The sequence below is a fragment of the Chiloscyllium plagiosum genome, unplaced genomic scaffold (genome assembly GCF_037043375.1).
Source record: "Chiloscyllium plagiosum isolate Xiang-an unplaced genomic scaffold, Cpla_swu_hap1 HiC_scaffold_12, whole genome shotgun sequence".
Classification (NCBI taxonomy): Eukaryota; Metazoa; Chordata; class Chondrichthyes; order Orectolobiformes; family Hemiscylliidae; genus Chiloscyllium; species Chiloscyllium plagiosum.
The window spans coordinates 82,169,643-82,184,595 of record NW_028270150.1 but is presented as its reverse complement, the minus strand read 5'-3'; the positions used below and the strand labels follow the sequence as shown (position 1 = coordinate 82,184,595).

The window sequence follows — 14,953 nt, the reverse complement described above, 5'->3', positions numbered from 1 at the left end:
CAGACCATATGCTCAGGAGTCTTCCCTGATAGGTCAATATACCCAAGTCGATATCAGAAGACTTTCAAAGCCAAGCTTTGCTGTCTGATGTATATAGTACGGTCACAGGGGACAGCATGGCACTCAGTTGCTGTACCCACACACACCCCCTCCCCCCCACACACAAATATGTTTAGCCACAAATTAACAACTTGTATTTATACAGCATCTTGGAAATTGCAAACCATTCCCAAGAGCTACACGCAGTCTAAGGAATAGATTTGAAGCCAAAGAAACAAGAAGAGGATGGCCAAATGATTTGTCAAAGGATGAGTGCCCAAGGAGTGTTTTAAAGGAGTTGAGAAAGGAGAAGGAGATTGGGAACAATGTACTCTTAATCATTTGGGGGTGCATGGGTGATTTAAGTGCATAATATGGCCGTAACTGCATATAAAAGGGCCAATTTGTGTGTGGCTTGGAATGGGAACATTAGTGTCATTTTGTGGCCGTGCAGTTTAACAGGAAATATTGGTTGGGGAGGAAATTCAGTGCATGCAACCTCAGCTAACGATATGAAATTCATGCTGGGGTGAAGGGACAGTATGAAGAACTCTAAATGATTGGCGCAGTTCCAAGCCTCAAGTGCTACCAGTGTACAGCTAATGGAAAAAAAAAAGGTCAAGTCAGCAAAAATGACACAGTGCCTCTGCTCAGTTCAACAACTTCTCTGAATGCTCAGTGCTTCCCAGCCATTTCCATTTCTTTTACTTCTGCAAATTCAAGAAATGCTAGCAGATCACCTTAAGCGGAACATGGTATTGAGTACAAACTCAGCAACTCAACAAATCAAGGTCAGTGTGAGAAAAATGGCTGATCAAGTTAGAATGGTTAGGCAGTACATTAGATTGTAGTCAGACATTGCTGAAGATAACTCAGTTTCCAATGGAATCCATTCCAATAGTCCCCAAAATTTAACAATGATAGGGTGATTTGTTTAATTGTGGATGTAAATATAACTTCCAAGTTAGTTACAGAAAAGTTTATTACCATTCTATAAGAATACAATTTGTGTTTTTAAGTTAATCAATCAGATATAAAGAACATAAGCAACCATGATATATCTGTTCAACAAAATGATACCCGTTAAATAATGTTTCCATATTTGTTACTATTTAAGCATCAGAAAACAATCAGCAGTGACTCAGAACCTTATAGCTCTTTCCTAGACATTAATACATTTAGTTGCTCATAATGACAGATTTCACAGGTGTATACTGGAACACTTTCTCAGTTTTGACACCCACTGGCAGCAACAAATATTCACAAATTGGGTGCTGAATGAATAGGGTGCCAAAATTGCCCTCTCAATGCTGAAACGTGAAAGGCAACAGACTTAACGTCAAAAACTTGGTTTTCCTTTGAACTAATGGTAAATGCTCCACTTCCCTCCCCTTCTTGCCTCTGAGTGAGACGGGTGATTTAGCATTAACTAGGGCTGAATTGTGGAAGGCATTGTGTGCTTACAAGCAACTAGGTTCAGATTGTCTCAAACTCAACCTACGTACAAGTTTTACAACTGATAAAAAAAGATGCTCTGAGTCAGACCCAAACACAAATTCCAGAGGTATTAATCTCCTGCTTCACCTGTCCCTTCCCACACAATCTAGCAATTGGGCAGCAAGGTGGCTCAGTGGTTACCACTGCTGCCTCACAGTGCCAGGGACCAAGGTTCAATTCCAGCCTTGGGCGAATGTCTATGTGGTGTTTGCACATTCTCCCAGTGTCTGCGTGGGTTTGCTCCGGTCTCCTTCCACAATCCAAAGATGTGCAGGTTAGGTGAATTGGCCATGCTAAGTTTCCCATAGTGTTCAGGGATGTGTGGGTTAGGTTTATCAGTCAGGGGTAAATGTACAGCAATCGGTGGAGGGGAATGGTCTGGGTGAATTACTCTTCAGAGGATCGGTGTGGACTTGTTGGGCCAAATGACCTGTTTCCACACTGTAGGGATTCTAAGTTTACTCATTACTTTGCATTTGCAGACTTCACAATCTGAGGTTAACAAATTCAAACCCCAAATTCATAGGGCTCCAGCACAACCTAAATTGTTAATCAACATGAAATATTCAATCTTGGGAGATGAAAATAATTTAAGGCCAGTGTCCTTTCATTTGACTCCAATAGTGGGGAAGATGGCTGAAAAGGGGCAGCTTGGTTGAAGGACATATTCAAAACAGAAAATATATTCAATAAAAAGCAAAATAAGTAAAATCAAAGATCAAGCAACCTCATGCATGTATCACATTGGCATCACACAATTATCCCAAAAATGCAGGATACATCTCTCTCTATAAATAATATCCATAAGGAAATTTCAGCAGCTAAGTCTCATCAGTTTGCAAAGTCATTTCAAATATTCCATTCCACTTGCACGAGTTTTTTGCTACTCGTTATAATAAAATCATGTTTCCAGTTTTAACTATTCTGCAATTCATACATTTCAGTATTGCACAAACGCAAACTTGAGCACTCACAAAAATAGAACTATGGCATTAAAGTGTATCCGGACTTATACTCAGGATCTCTCATGGTGAATAATAGAGTGTGCCATTAAGAGAACATCATAAACAAGTCCATATGCTCTTGAAAATTATATGGAGCACAACTGCTATTTCATTTCCAGCATTTCAGCTCTTCTGAAACAGTGCTCAGAGGATGTTTGTGTCTCCATTGAAGTTCTCTTGGGGATTGTTGTTCTGAGGAGTGCTGATTTTGTTGCCATGATTCTCTGACTGTTTCTTGCAGTACATTGCAAAATACTGAGGGTGCTGTTTCTTGTAATAGCCAGGCAGGGACTTCCTGAGGTCATGTCTTATGCTGCGAATGGAACTATTTATAGCAGCCACACAGGCTTTCCAGTCACGCCCATTCTCACCCAAATCAAATACTGGATAGACTTCCTCAAGAAATTCTGTTGATAGAATGGAAAGAATTGATAATCATTAATAACATGGCTAATGTCTTTATACATTATCACAAACCATATTTAAACATGGTTCAATTTTCTTCAGACTTTGACAATTAGGAAGTTTAGAGAAAATTCCAATTTTTGTTTTGATTGTATTTTAGTGTTGAAATGAATATTATTCCCATAAGAAAACTGTTTAACACATCAGGGGTATTAACACCAAAACCAGAGATTGAATCTAAAACGTGTTATTCCATCTCTCTTCGCCAACTCTACTGCAATAACTTTCATGACATTTTGATTCTGTTGTAGTTTATTCTGAAATTCTAACTTCTATAAAAGGTTTATTTCCATCAGCCTCCCTGCTCCTCGCTTTCCATTTTGGAGGAGTAATGTCTGAACTGAGTCTGAGTAATAGTGATCTTAAAACTGCTCTTCATTGTGATAAAAACCCAACTGGTTCACTAACATCCTTCAAGGGCAGGAAATCTGCCCTCCTTACCCAGTCTGGCTTGTGTGTGATTCCTGATGCAGCAATGTGGTCAATGCTTACCCGCCTCTGAAATGGCCTGTTCAACAGTGATGGGGGATGAGCAACAAATCCAAGCAATGCCCACATCCCATAAAGTTAATAACTTTACAACAGCACTTTTATGAAATTGCCATTGATTTCTCTCCACAGATGCTGCCAGACCTGTTGAGCGTTTCTCAGCAATTTCTGTTTTCATTTCTGAAATAATTTGCCAAATCTGCTGCAAACTAAAATATGGGATTCTCGTTCTTATAGGCAGGATTAAAGATCGGAAAAGTGAAGTGGTGATTGTGAACCAATAAAAATTATTAGTTAGAATAGGAGGTTCCATTTTAACAGCCTCTCCTCCCTTCCAATCTTGGCCAAAGCTGCAATTTTAACATTATCTGCCCCATTCAACCAGAGTCCTCCATAAAATAAGCAGATTACTTTCTGATGCCATGAGAGGGATCCTTTTAACCGGAGGCCTGATCATTCCCAGGATTGTGGTCTGGCTAGAAAGCTGAGAACAGCCACCAGGCGAGGGAGAGGGCAAAGCCCAGGAAGGTTAAAGTTTGCTTATTTTTGATGTTAATTTTGTGTGGAACAGGAAGAAGAGTAGGATTGCTCTTTCAGGCCTTGCGAAAAAAAAAACTTTGGGCCTCCCCAGTTTGACATTCACTCCAACCTCACCCTGCCACCACACTGGGCTCTCTTCTGGGAGCGTGCATCTTGTGGCCAGGTTTAATGTCCTCCACTGAAGCCTTCTATGCCTAATCCTAACCATTGGGTAGTTGCCTCCTGTTGACTTCCCCCTTCACTTTGTCCTGCTCCCACTAGGCATTCAAATTGAACTGCCTGAGTCAGAGTTGGTGTCAGGCTATTTCAGGCTAAGGTCACCGCCATGAAGAAAGTTGAGAGACTGACTAAAATATTGCCGTCCTGCTATAAAATTCTCGGACTTTAGGAAGCAGTCAAACTGAAATGCAACAAATCCAATGACAAACAACAGCGAAGAAGGCAAGAATAATATCCATAAAAATTAATGTACTGAGAGAATAAGAAAAGCCCTATCAAATGATATGCCATCTTTTTCACTTCCTTTTTTGCTTTCAAAACGCTTCATGAATTTACCAGAGTACAGGGAAAATACGGCCTTTGACATCCTGCTTTGAAGTTAAGGTCACCTCCTGCAGGTCCCGGAAGGTAAGAGCAAATGAAAGTATTTATTATAGGTAGGAATTACTGCACTTTAAAACGCAGTCTAATGTAAATATTGTCATGCTGCCAGACAAAATGACCAGTACCTAAGCTGAACTCAATTAACCTGTCAGTTGTCAACCTAATGATTCGGGATCTAAAAGATAAAAATAACATTGGAGTCATCTAAGCATTACCATTAAATGAAAGAAAGTCACAAAAGTATATAAATCTTTGGCCACATATTGAAAATTATACAAAATTTCCCAAGACTGATTGAAATAAATCAAAATTTCACATTGAGACTTGCACTTACAGTCAACTGATGTCAAAATTTAAAAAAAATACTTTCACATGAACTAAATATGTCTTAATAACATGTTTCACTGTGCACCACATTTCCAGCCAACATATAACACTCTGAGATCCAGTCACAATACACTCTCAACAGGCTCACTTCACCCTGCTGTGCAAGGTTGAATATTCTAATATCCTTCAACAGCATGGCCCACTCTGGCTATGACTCCTTTCTTAAATCTACAAAATTCTTGTCTGTTTCATTTTCTTAATTTTGAACAGAGAACCAGTCCTTGCACAGCCTGTTTGGTTGCTGACATAAACATATTATCTCTTATGTTCTTCATAGCAGCTCCAACCCCCACCCCTCCATCTCTCTCTCTTTCTCTCTCTCTCTCACCCCTGCCCCCCCCCCCCCCACCACCCCCTCTCCATGTCTCATATTGTTACACAGATTTCAATTTGGGATTTTTTTCCCATAGTAACCAGATCACATGAGCCTGTATCAGGGAGATGTTTAGTATCACCACCACCACACCCCCATTTGGAACATCCTGTTTCATCTTGTAACAAGTCCTGCACTCATAATGCAATGAAATGATCCAATTTAAGGCACAATGAATCACCTTTGAAGGGTGTTTAGTTGGGGAAAGGTCCAATCTCAATTGGATTTTGGCACAATGGCTTAGTAGTTAGCACTACTGCCTCACAGCACCAGCGACAGGGGTTCAATCCCACCCTTGGGTGACTGGTCTGTGTGGAGCTTGCATGTTCTCCCTGCGTCTGCGTGGGTTTCTTCCAGATGCTGCAGTATCCTCCCACAGTCCAATGGTGTGCAGGTTAAGAGGATTAGCCATGTTAAATTGCCCATAATGTCCAGGGATGTGCAGTCAAGGTAGATTAGCCATGGGAAATGCAGGGATAAGCTAGGGCTAGTGAGTCTGGGTGGGATACTCTGAGGGTTGGTGTGGACTCAATGGACTGAGTGACCTGCTTCCATACTGTAGGAATTCTATAAAATACGTTGAATCTAACCTGAGAATCGGAAGATAATTTGATCCATTTATCAAGAATAAAAAGACTCCGATGAGAATATGTTATCTTTATATGCCCGAGGGTAGGGAGGAAAGCTAACCGACCAGGCCTCTTTTGTAGGACCTGATACAATCACACTCACTGACTGTTTCTCCAAGAAGTGAATCAAAAGGTTGCAGTAGCCAGTCAAAGAATGCATCTGGACTGCGACTTAATAAAGTAAAATTATGAGTAAAACAGGCTTTGCGCTGTAAAGTAGTTGTCCAAATGTCATAAAACTAATCTCCCTTTGGCATTGTATGCCCTTGAAATATAACATTTTCTGAATGCCAAGTCTCAATACACCATTCAAGGCGCAAAACCTTCACTTAACAGACTGTTCCCATTCAGCAGCCAAATGATCTGTGAAAATTCCTAAAAAGATTTGTTCTAATTTAACCCTTGGCAAGTCCAAAGTAATAAGTGTCTCTCTGTGGAGAGCTCATGTGATATTAAACATTAAATTCTAATACAGTAATACAAATATAAAAGTTTAAGTAACTAGAACAAACACTTTCAACACAGATTTAATTAACATTTAAACAACTAACTCTTGTTACCCTGTGGCATTTTTCTCTATTTGTACTTCCCAATCCATACTTCATAAATTTTCATTTTACTTTGTTTCAAAAAAAAACAATCTAGTCTTCTACCCATACTCCCATTCGCCAAGGCTACATTTCAGATGACAGATATTTTGGCCTAATACCTAATGTTTAGCGAAGTAGCCTTTAAATGTTTAGCAAAAAAGGTTAATCCACGTGAATTATTTACTAAAATAAAAAATCCACTTTAAACTGGATGGGAGTGTGAAGTTCAAGATATGTGATGTGAAATTCAAAACATAAACAGGCTGGTCATGTGGGGTGGAATGCTTTATTCCTCCTCATATTTTGTTATGTTTGCAGAAAAAGGATGTTGTCCATTTATGAGATCACATCCTTTCTCTAATCCATTTTACTGGTCAGAGCAATAGTCACCACCCAGTTAGTTCCCCACAGGACTGTTCTGATTCCATGGTTTCCTGCTCTGGACAGCTGAAACCATCGCCTATAAAAATCTCGGCCATCTGAGGAAAGCTGTCTGGGCCTTCGAAACCAGCTAGCAGTTCACAGAACTGGTTACCCTTCAGGGATTTTAAACTTTGTAGCATACTTTTCTCTCGCAGGCAGGGCTCCTGCTTGAACTGGTTCAAAAAGGCTTGCCAAAATTCCTCAACAGCACCTCACGATATGACCAGCCTCCCTTGGCAGCAAGCAGGAATACAGTCTGCAAAGTAGCAGCTCCTTGTTTGTCAACTGCTCTCTCCACTGTACTATCAATGGAAATGTTAACTGCATTACATTTCGCCACTGGTACAGTCATGCTTCTTTGTAACTGCTCTGGCAGGCAAGCTAATGAGGCAAAAAATCTGTAATGATCTGAAGTAAGATAGAAAATGGCAGATGACCGTCAGCGACTGTAACAGAGACAATGGGCATAATCTCATCAGGGTTGGAGTGACATCCGCGAACAGAGAATTGGGTGAGAAGTCCAGTGAGGCCTCTCTTGATGGTGGGAGCAGCTCGCTACATTTGTAATGTCTGTTGCGGAGCAGTGAGGTGGGTCTCTCACTACACAGTGGCAGGTAGTGAATTCAGGTGGATTATTATTTGTTAAATGCCGTGACCCAGCTCATCAACATTCAGCTGCCCAGTTTGACAAACACACATGCTGCTTATACCTCTCACCTGTGGACATTTGCACTTGACATTTTGCAACCTCTCACGATCATTATAGTATTTCTCGGACTTATCCGCAGGATGCTTAGGAAGCACATGGTGTATCGCAGGGTGCACCGGCAGTTGGCAAAAGGCTGCAGCTTTGTGTTGCAATGACAGCCCACCCAGTGCACGGATTGGACTGCACTATATCTCAGGGCTGCTCACTTTGCGCTAAGTCACTTCAAACGTACCTGCATGCCCACAGCATCCTTGCCTTGCCTTGCTGTGCCAACCTGTACACTCACACAACCAGGCAGTTCACTTTGCTGGGCAGCAGCCCTCCATTGAGGGGGGGGTGGGGGGGTGGGCGCTGATCTTGCAGCAGGCTAGCCGTCGGCCATTCCTTCGCTCCATTGAGGCCTGGATGGCAACCTCGGGCCAGGGTCTGGTGACGTGGCCTCTCTGCTGATCCTCTAGGAAGGGGACTCCTCTCCTTTGTGCCAACCATCCACCCGGCCCTCCGGGTCATTCTCGGAGAACAGTGTCACCAGGTTCCCATTCTCTAACGTCTTCACACACAGCAGGGGGCAGCTTCAGATCGCCACTGCTTGTCTGGGTGCCTGTTAAAGTTGGCAGGGGTACCAGGCACGCTGGTCATTCAGCGGACAGCTGCCGAGGGTAGAGTCGTTCTGGGAATGGTAAAATGGGGATGCAATTGAATGTCAGGGATGGGAACAGATGGTTAACAAGGACAGTTTGCCAAGATACCACAAAAAAAAAACTCACTTGGCCTCGCAGTGTAACACGTTCCAAAAAACTTAGCCAAAATAACATAAGATTCGGCCCACAGAATAATGCTTTGGATCCAACAGTCTATTGGGATGGTTGGACAAGTGATAATAAAAATGTAGTTTGGACACAATCATCAAAAAAAAGAGCAGAAAGAAGAATCACAGCTCAAGGTGAAGAATTCAAACCTACTTTCAGAAAGAAGCAACAATTTGGCTTCAATTCCTTTAAATAGAATACACAGCAAGGTAAATAAAATAATGCTGTCCATGCTATTCAATGGTCATATCAAATAGGAATTAGATTGGAAGTAAAGATACAAGGAAGGGATCAGTCGATCAAACATGGTTGGGTCAAAGGCCTGGAACTTGCTCCCTCACGAGATGGTCTACCTGCACCAAATGGACTGCAGCAGTTCAAGAAGAAAGCTCACCACCTTTGTCACTAGGGCAACCAAGTCTAGTCAACAAATGCCAGTCAGCCAGCGAAGTCCACGTCCCATGAGTGAACAATACAAAAAAAGGCAAACAGAACAGCATTGTCCAAATTAAATTTCATATGAGAATCCATCAGGAAAATAAAGGGAATAAGCAATGTCTGAAATTGCTAGTGTCAATGTTCAAATAAGGAGTGAATAACACCCAGATGGAAGAGAATTTTATTTTTTTGAGAGATGTGGGCATTGCTGGCTAGCCAGCATGCATTGTCTGCAATGCCCTTCGGGAGGGAATTCCAGGATTTTGACCAAACAACAGTGAAGGAAAGGCGATATGATCAGAGTCAGGATAGTGAGTGGCCTGGAGGGGAACTTGCAGAGGGATGTGTTCCCATGAATCTGCTGCCCTGTCCTTCTAAATAGAAGTGGTCATGGATTTGGAAGGTGCTGTCTAAGGGTCTTTGGTGAATATTTGCAGTACACACTGCTGCTACTGAGAGTCAGTGAGGGGTGGAGAGAGTGAATGCTTGTGGATGTAGTACTAGTTAAGCTGGCTGCTTTGTTCTGGATGATGTCAAGCTTCTCGAGTGTTGTTGGAGCTGCTCCCATCCAGGTAAGAGGGAAGTATTCCATCACACTCCTGACTTGTACCTTTTAGATGATGGACAGGCTTTGGAGAGTCAGGAGGCAAATTTCCTGCAGCAGTATTCCAAGCTCCAGATCTGCTCTTGCAACCACTGTGTTTATGGGGCAAGTCCAGTTGAGTTTCTGGTCAATGGTAATCTTCAGGATGTTGACAGTGGTGGTTTTAGTGATGGTAACACCATTAAATGTCAAAGGGTGGTGGTTAGATTGTCTCCAATTAGTGATGGCCATAGCCTGGCATTTGTGGGGTGTGAATATCACTTGCCACTTGTCAGCCCAAGCCTGGATATTGTCCAGATCGTGTTGCATTTGAACATGGTCGGCTTCAGTATCTGCAGAGTCGTGAATGGTACTGAACATTGTGCAATCAATCATTGGCAAACATCCCCACTTCTAATCCTATGATGGAAGGAAGTTCATTGAAGTAGCAGCTGAAGATGGGTTGGGCCCAGGATCCTGAGGATCTCCTGCAATGATGTCCTGGAGCTGAGATGACTGATCTCCAACAACCATGACATCCTGCTACGTGCCAGAAATGACTCCAACCAGTGGACAGTAACCCCCTGATACCCATTGATTCCAGTTTTGCTGGAATACCTTAATGCCACACCTAGTCGAATGTTGCCTTGATATTAAGGGCTTCACTTTCACATCATCTCTGAAATTTAGCTCTTTTGTCCATGTTTGAACCAAAAAGTTAATGTTACAGAAATAAAAGGAATGTCAACAAAATATTAAAAATCATGAATTCAGAGAACGTAATGCAATTGTATTTGAAGTTGGCTCATTGGCAAAACCACGATCTCACAGAATGATCAGCTGATCATGTGTGACATCACTGACAGGTCATCTGGGGTCTGTGCAGCTGCTAGTTGCACTGAGTGAGAACAATGCTCAGGGGAAGCTGTGGGATAGCAGTCCAAGAGGGGGGAATTCCTGAGCTTAATTAGAAGCTAGTTATTATCACTGTTCAGAGAGTTCTCCAGTTTGACAGCTGTTTGCTTCATTACCTTGTTAGCTCAAACACTTGTCCAGATTATTTAGATAACAACGTGGCCAGAAATAACTCAAATCACAGCAAAAGTATGGAGTCTCATGTCCAACAGATGCTTTAGAAACCTTTGTAAAAATAGTATCCAACAGATTTCATGCAAGAAGGAGGCCATTTAGACGGTGACTGTCTTTATACATGGTCCTACAGCCCAACTTTCAATTAGATCAGTTATTCAGTACTGTTGTACTATCCATCTTGGCCTCAGATTCCTGGATATTTTCCTGACCATTTATTAAGACGAGAAAACTTCGCACATTTTGTACCTTTTCAGAATGTTCTCAATACCATAACTTATCTAAAAGCATCCGTCTAAAAGGTTCAGAACAAAAAGGTTGAAATCCATTTTAAATGTGCTTTGGCAATGTGCAGCAATCATTTACAGATTTGCTTCGCAGGAGCCAGTCCTTCAATAAACATCGCCAAATTCCTGCAGACCCTGCTGTTTCAGTTCTTGCTCGAAATGGCATTTATAAAAAAGGTTCCAGTGCTTGTCGCCTGGAAAACGCAGCAAAACATCTTTCCATATTGATAATCCCAACCCCAGATAACATGTGCCTCCACAAAATCTAAAGGAAAGGACCATATAGTAAAAAGGAGGGATTAACTTTGTGGAACTAAAGGTATTCCACAAACTATCCCGCTGTAAGAGTACAGTAGGGAGGGGGTGACTTTTACATTCACTGCCTGGGTGGTAAGTAGATGCAACAAATCAGCCCAGTTCTTCCTGAACCTGCTCAAATTTCATTCTTGTTCACTTTGGAAGGGAGAACAAAAAACAACAGACTATTACTTAAATGGAGGAAAACTGCAGAAAGCTGCAACACAAAGTGGGTACTTGTGCACAAAACACAGAAAGCCAGCACACTGGGGCAGCAGGTAATTGGGAAGGCTAATGGAATGTTGGCCTTTATTTCAATGGAGTGTAAGAATAGGGAAGCCTTACTGCAGCTGGACAAGGCCCTGGTAAGACCACATCTGGAGTACAGTGAGTAGTTTTGGTTCCCTTATTTAAGGAATGATATCATTTCATTGGAGGCAGTTCAGAGAAGGTTCACTTGTCCCCTAGCACGGAAGGACTGTCTTATGAGACAAGGCTAAACAGGTTGGGAGTTTAGGAGAATGAGAGGTGATCTCATTGAAACATACAGGATTCTTAAAGGGTTTGACAGGGTGAATGCTGAGAGGGTGTTTCTCCTAATGGGAGGGTCTCAGACCAGAGGGCGTAGTCTCAGAATAAAAGAGCACCAATTTCAGACTGAGAAGAGGAATTTCGTCTCTCAGAGAGTCTTTGGAATTCCTTGCCACAGAGAGCTGTGGGGGCAGAGCCCTTATGTATATTTAAGGTTGAGGTAGAGAGATTCCTGATCAGTTGGGGGAATCAAGGGCTGCAGGGAAAGGGCAGGAAAGTGGACATGAGGAATCTTGGATATGCCATGCTCCTATTGAATGGCAGAGCAGGCTTGACAGGCTGAACAGTTCACTCCTGTCCCTATTTCGTATGGTCTTATTATATCAATGCTCTACATACTTTTTTACATATTGTAATATCTGTAAGATTCATTCCATAAGTGCTTTCATACAGGTTAAAAAAAATGACGACTTTCAAACGATAATCTATATCTACTGCCTTTTATTTACATGTCAGCTGTGGCTCGGGAGCTGCACATCCACCAGCAAGTTCAACGTCCTACTCCAGAGACACCAGCCCAAGCCACTGTTATACTGAGAGTCTTCTGCACCTTCTGGATCAGACATTAAACTGAGTCGACATCTGCTCCCTCTGGTCGGTGTAAAAGATCCCATAGTGCTGGCTCATATGAGAGAAGCTAGCCCCCTGGTGTACAAGTCAACAGTTGTCCCTCAACTCATAGGGCAGCACGGTAGGACCCGGGTTCAATTCTAGCCTCGGGCAATGTGGAGTTTGCACATTCTTCCTGTATCTGTGTGGGTTTTCTCCGGGTGCTCCGGTTTCCTCCCACAGTCCAAAGATGTGCAGATTAGGTGAATTGGCCACGCAAAATTGCCCATGGTGTTCAGGGATGTGCAGATTAGGTGTGTTAGTCAGGGGTAAATGTAGAGGAATGGGTTTGGATGGGATACTCTTTGGAGGGTGGGTGTGGACTTGTTAGGCCGAAGGGCCTGTTTCCACACTGCAGGGATTCTATAATTCTATAAAATCCCTGCAGTTTGGAATCAGGTCACTCAGCCCAGTGACTTGTTAAGGCACCCCACCTAGACACATCCCATCCCTTTAACGCTGCAATCTATAAATCCCTGCATACTATGGGCAATTTAGTATGGCCAATCCACCTGTGGGAGGAAACCGGAGCACCTGGAGGAAACCCATGCAGACAGGGGATAATGTGCAAACTCCACACAGACAGTCGCCCGAGGGTGGAACTGAATCCAGGTCCTTGGCGTTGTGAGGTAGCAGTGCTAACCACTGAGCCACCATGCCACCACTGTTAAATGCAAACTATTCCACTTCTATTTGCTCCTGTGTTTCCTACATTACAACAGCAAATGCACTTTAAATGTGGATCACTTTGTGATGCCAAGGGTCTGAATGCTATATAAATGCCAGTTTTCCTTTCTATATTAAATAGCCATACATACGCTCAGATTTTGTTTAATGATTATTTTTACTTATTGCTTAATGCATATTTAATGATGACCATACTACCATGGAAGAAAGTAGAGGCAAATATTCTATTTTATTTTTTTAAAAATCATTTTTAAAGATATTATTGAAATTGTTGGATGACAGTGTTTTTAAGGAGAGTTTGAGGGAGGGGCAGAGTTTAATTCAACTGATAGGCAGAGCTAATACTCCTCAAACTCTTAAGATTAGCCTGTTTTTCTTAAATCTTCCCAGAGGTCACAAATTCACAGCATAAAACTGTCCTGAAATTTACAATATAAAACAGTACAGGTCCTTCGGCCCTAGATGTTGTGCCAGCCTTTTGTCCTACTCTGGGAACAGACTAACGTATATATCCTACGTTGCATTATCTTCCATGTACCTATCCAAGAGTCGCTTAAATGTTGCTAGCATGTCTGATTCTACTACAACCACTGGCAGTGCATTCCACACAACCACCGCTCTGTGTAAAGAACCAATCTTTGATATCTCCCCTAAACAGGCAAGGAGTCCTCGGGGATTAAGAATCCAACCTTCGTACCATAGTCACTGTGAGGCAAAGAGCTCTCTCAAAGAAGTGTCATATTGAGGATATGCAGGAATGTAGAGTTGAGGTTAATATCCACTTATGACCTTATTAGAAATTATGGAGCAGGTTTGTTGGACTGAATGGCTAATTTGTTTGCATTATACTGTGGTGCCTACGTGCAGGTATTATCTAAACAGAGTTTGGGCTTCAATTGGAGGTTGCATTAACAGGAAGCAGAGAAAGAAATTACTCATTTGCTTCATGGAAGTACAGACGCTACTTCTCAGTGTCAGCCCTTTGGACAATAAACAGAGGAGGTTACCTGCCCATAACAGAACCTGCTCAATCCTAATGTCGACCACCTTTACATTGATGTGAATCAAACATTGGGATTCCATTGGCTGAATTTCAGAAAGCTAACAACTTCGATCATTCATTTTTACACTGGACCAAAGGATGTTACATGTAAACGGAATCACAGCAATTGTCTTTAAATACCTCGGACAGCGCTGATTTTGTTGCAGTCTAAAGGAGCTATTCCCCGGTCTAGGTTTCCATACACATTGCTTCTCACAAGCACCTCCTCAGGAAACAAATGTCGAACTAGGTAACGGGCTGCCAGCTCTGGTCTGGTTTTCTGCTTTGCGACGTAGACAGCGGAGTATGGGAGCTGAACTTGCCGCGCTGGGTTACCGAGGCTCTCTGCTGGGGAATAGAGACAAAGAAAAGCCAAATGGAGAGCCATTTCTGAAAACAAAATGCAGTAATTCATTGAAGGCCTCATTATCAATTGGATCTCTATGCCTTGTTGAAACATTATGCATTCAAATAATTTCTGAACAGAGACAAACTGGGGCAAATGCACCCAAGAAATCAAGGGTGGGGAAGTGGAAACATGTTTCCCTGTTAGTGTGTGCTAATAGTGTCTATAAATTTCCAAAGTTCTGCCTGTTTGCAATTGGAATGTGCTGTGTGAACGAGAAGAGAAGTAAATGGAGCAGTAGATCATGACTACAATCAGGATGCAATGCTGATCTGATGCTAGAACTTCCATTCTGAATCTCCATGATCCAGCTAATGCTGCTGTTTCATCTCACCCAGCTGAACAGACCTCCCACCCTAATGCCATC

At 42.3% G+C, this 14,953-nt stretch overlaps 1 protein-coding gene across 9 annotated transcripts in view; it reads right to left on the bottom strand.

Moving 5' to 3' along the window:
• Nucleotides 1–1,003: 1,003 nt before the first annotated feature.
• LOC122554989 (uncharacterized) overlaps nt 1,004–14,953 on the bottom strand; it is a 62,093-nt gene continuing 48,143 nt past the window's right edge. For 5 of the 9 annotated variants that reach the window (XM_043700494.2, XM_087992989.1, XM_087992988.1 and 2 more), the window contains 2 exons: nt 14,322–14,570; nt 1,004–2,947 (listed from right to left, as the gene is read on the bottom strand). In XM_043700494.2, coding sequence (XP_043556429.2) covers nt 2,685–2,947; nt 14,322–14,570 — 512 coding nt within the window. In that variant the 3' untranslated portion in view covers nt 1,004–2,684. Of the gene's footprint in view, nt 2,948–7,756; nt 8,419–14,321; nt 14,571–14,953 lie in introns of all 9 variants that reach the window. The other 4 variants (XR_006313129.2, XM_043700495.2, XM_043700496.2 and 1 more) reach the window with 4 other exon arrangements.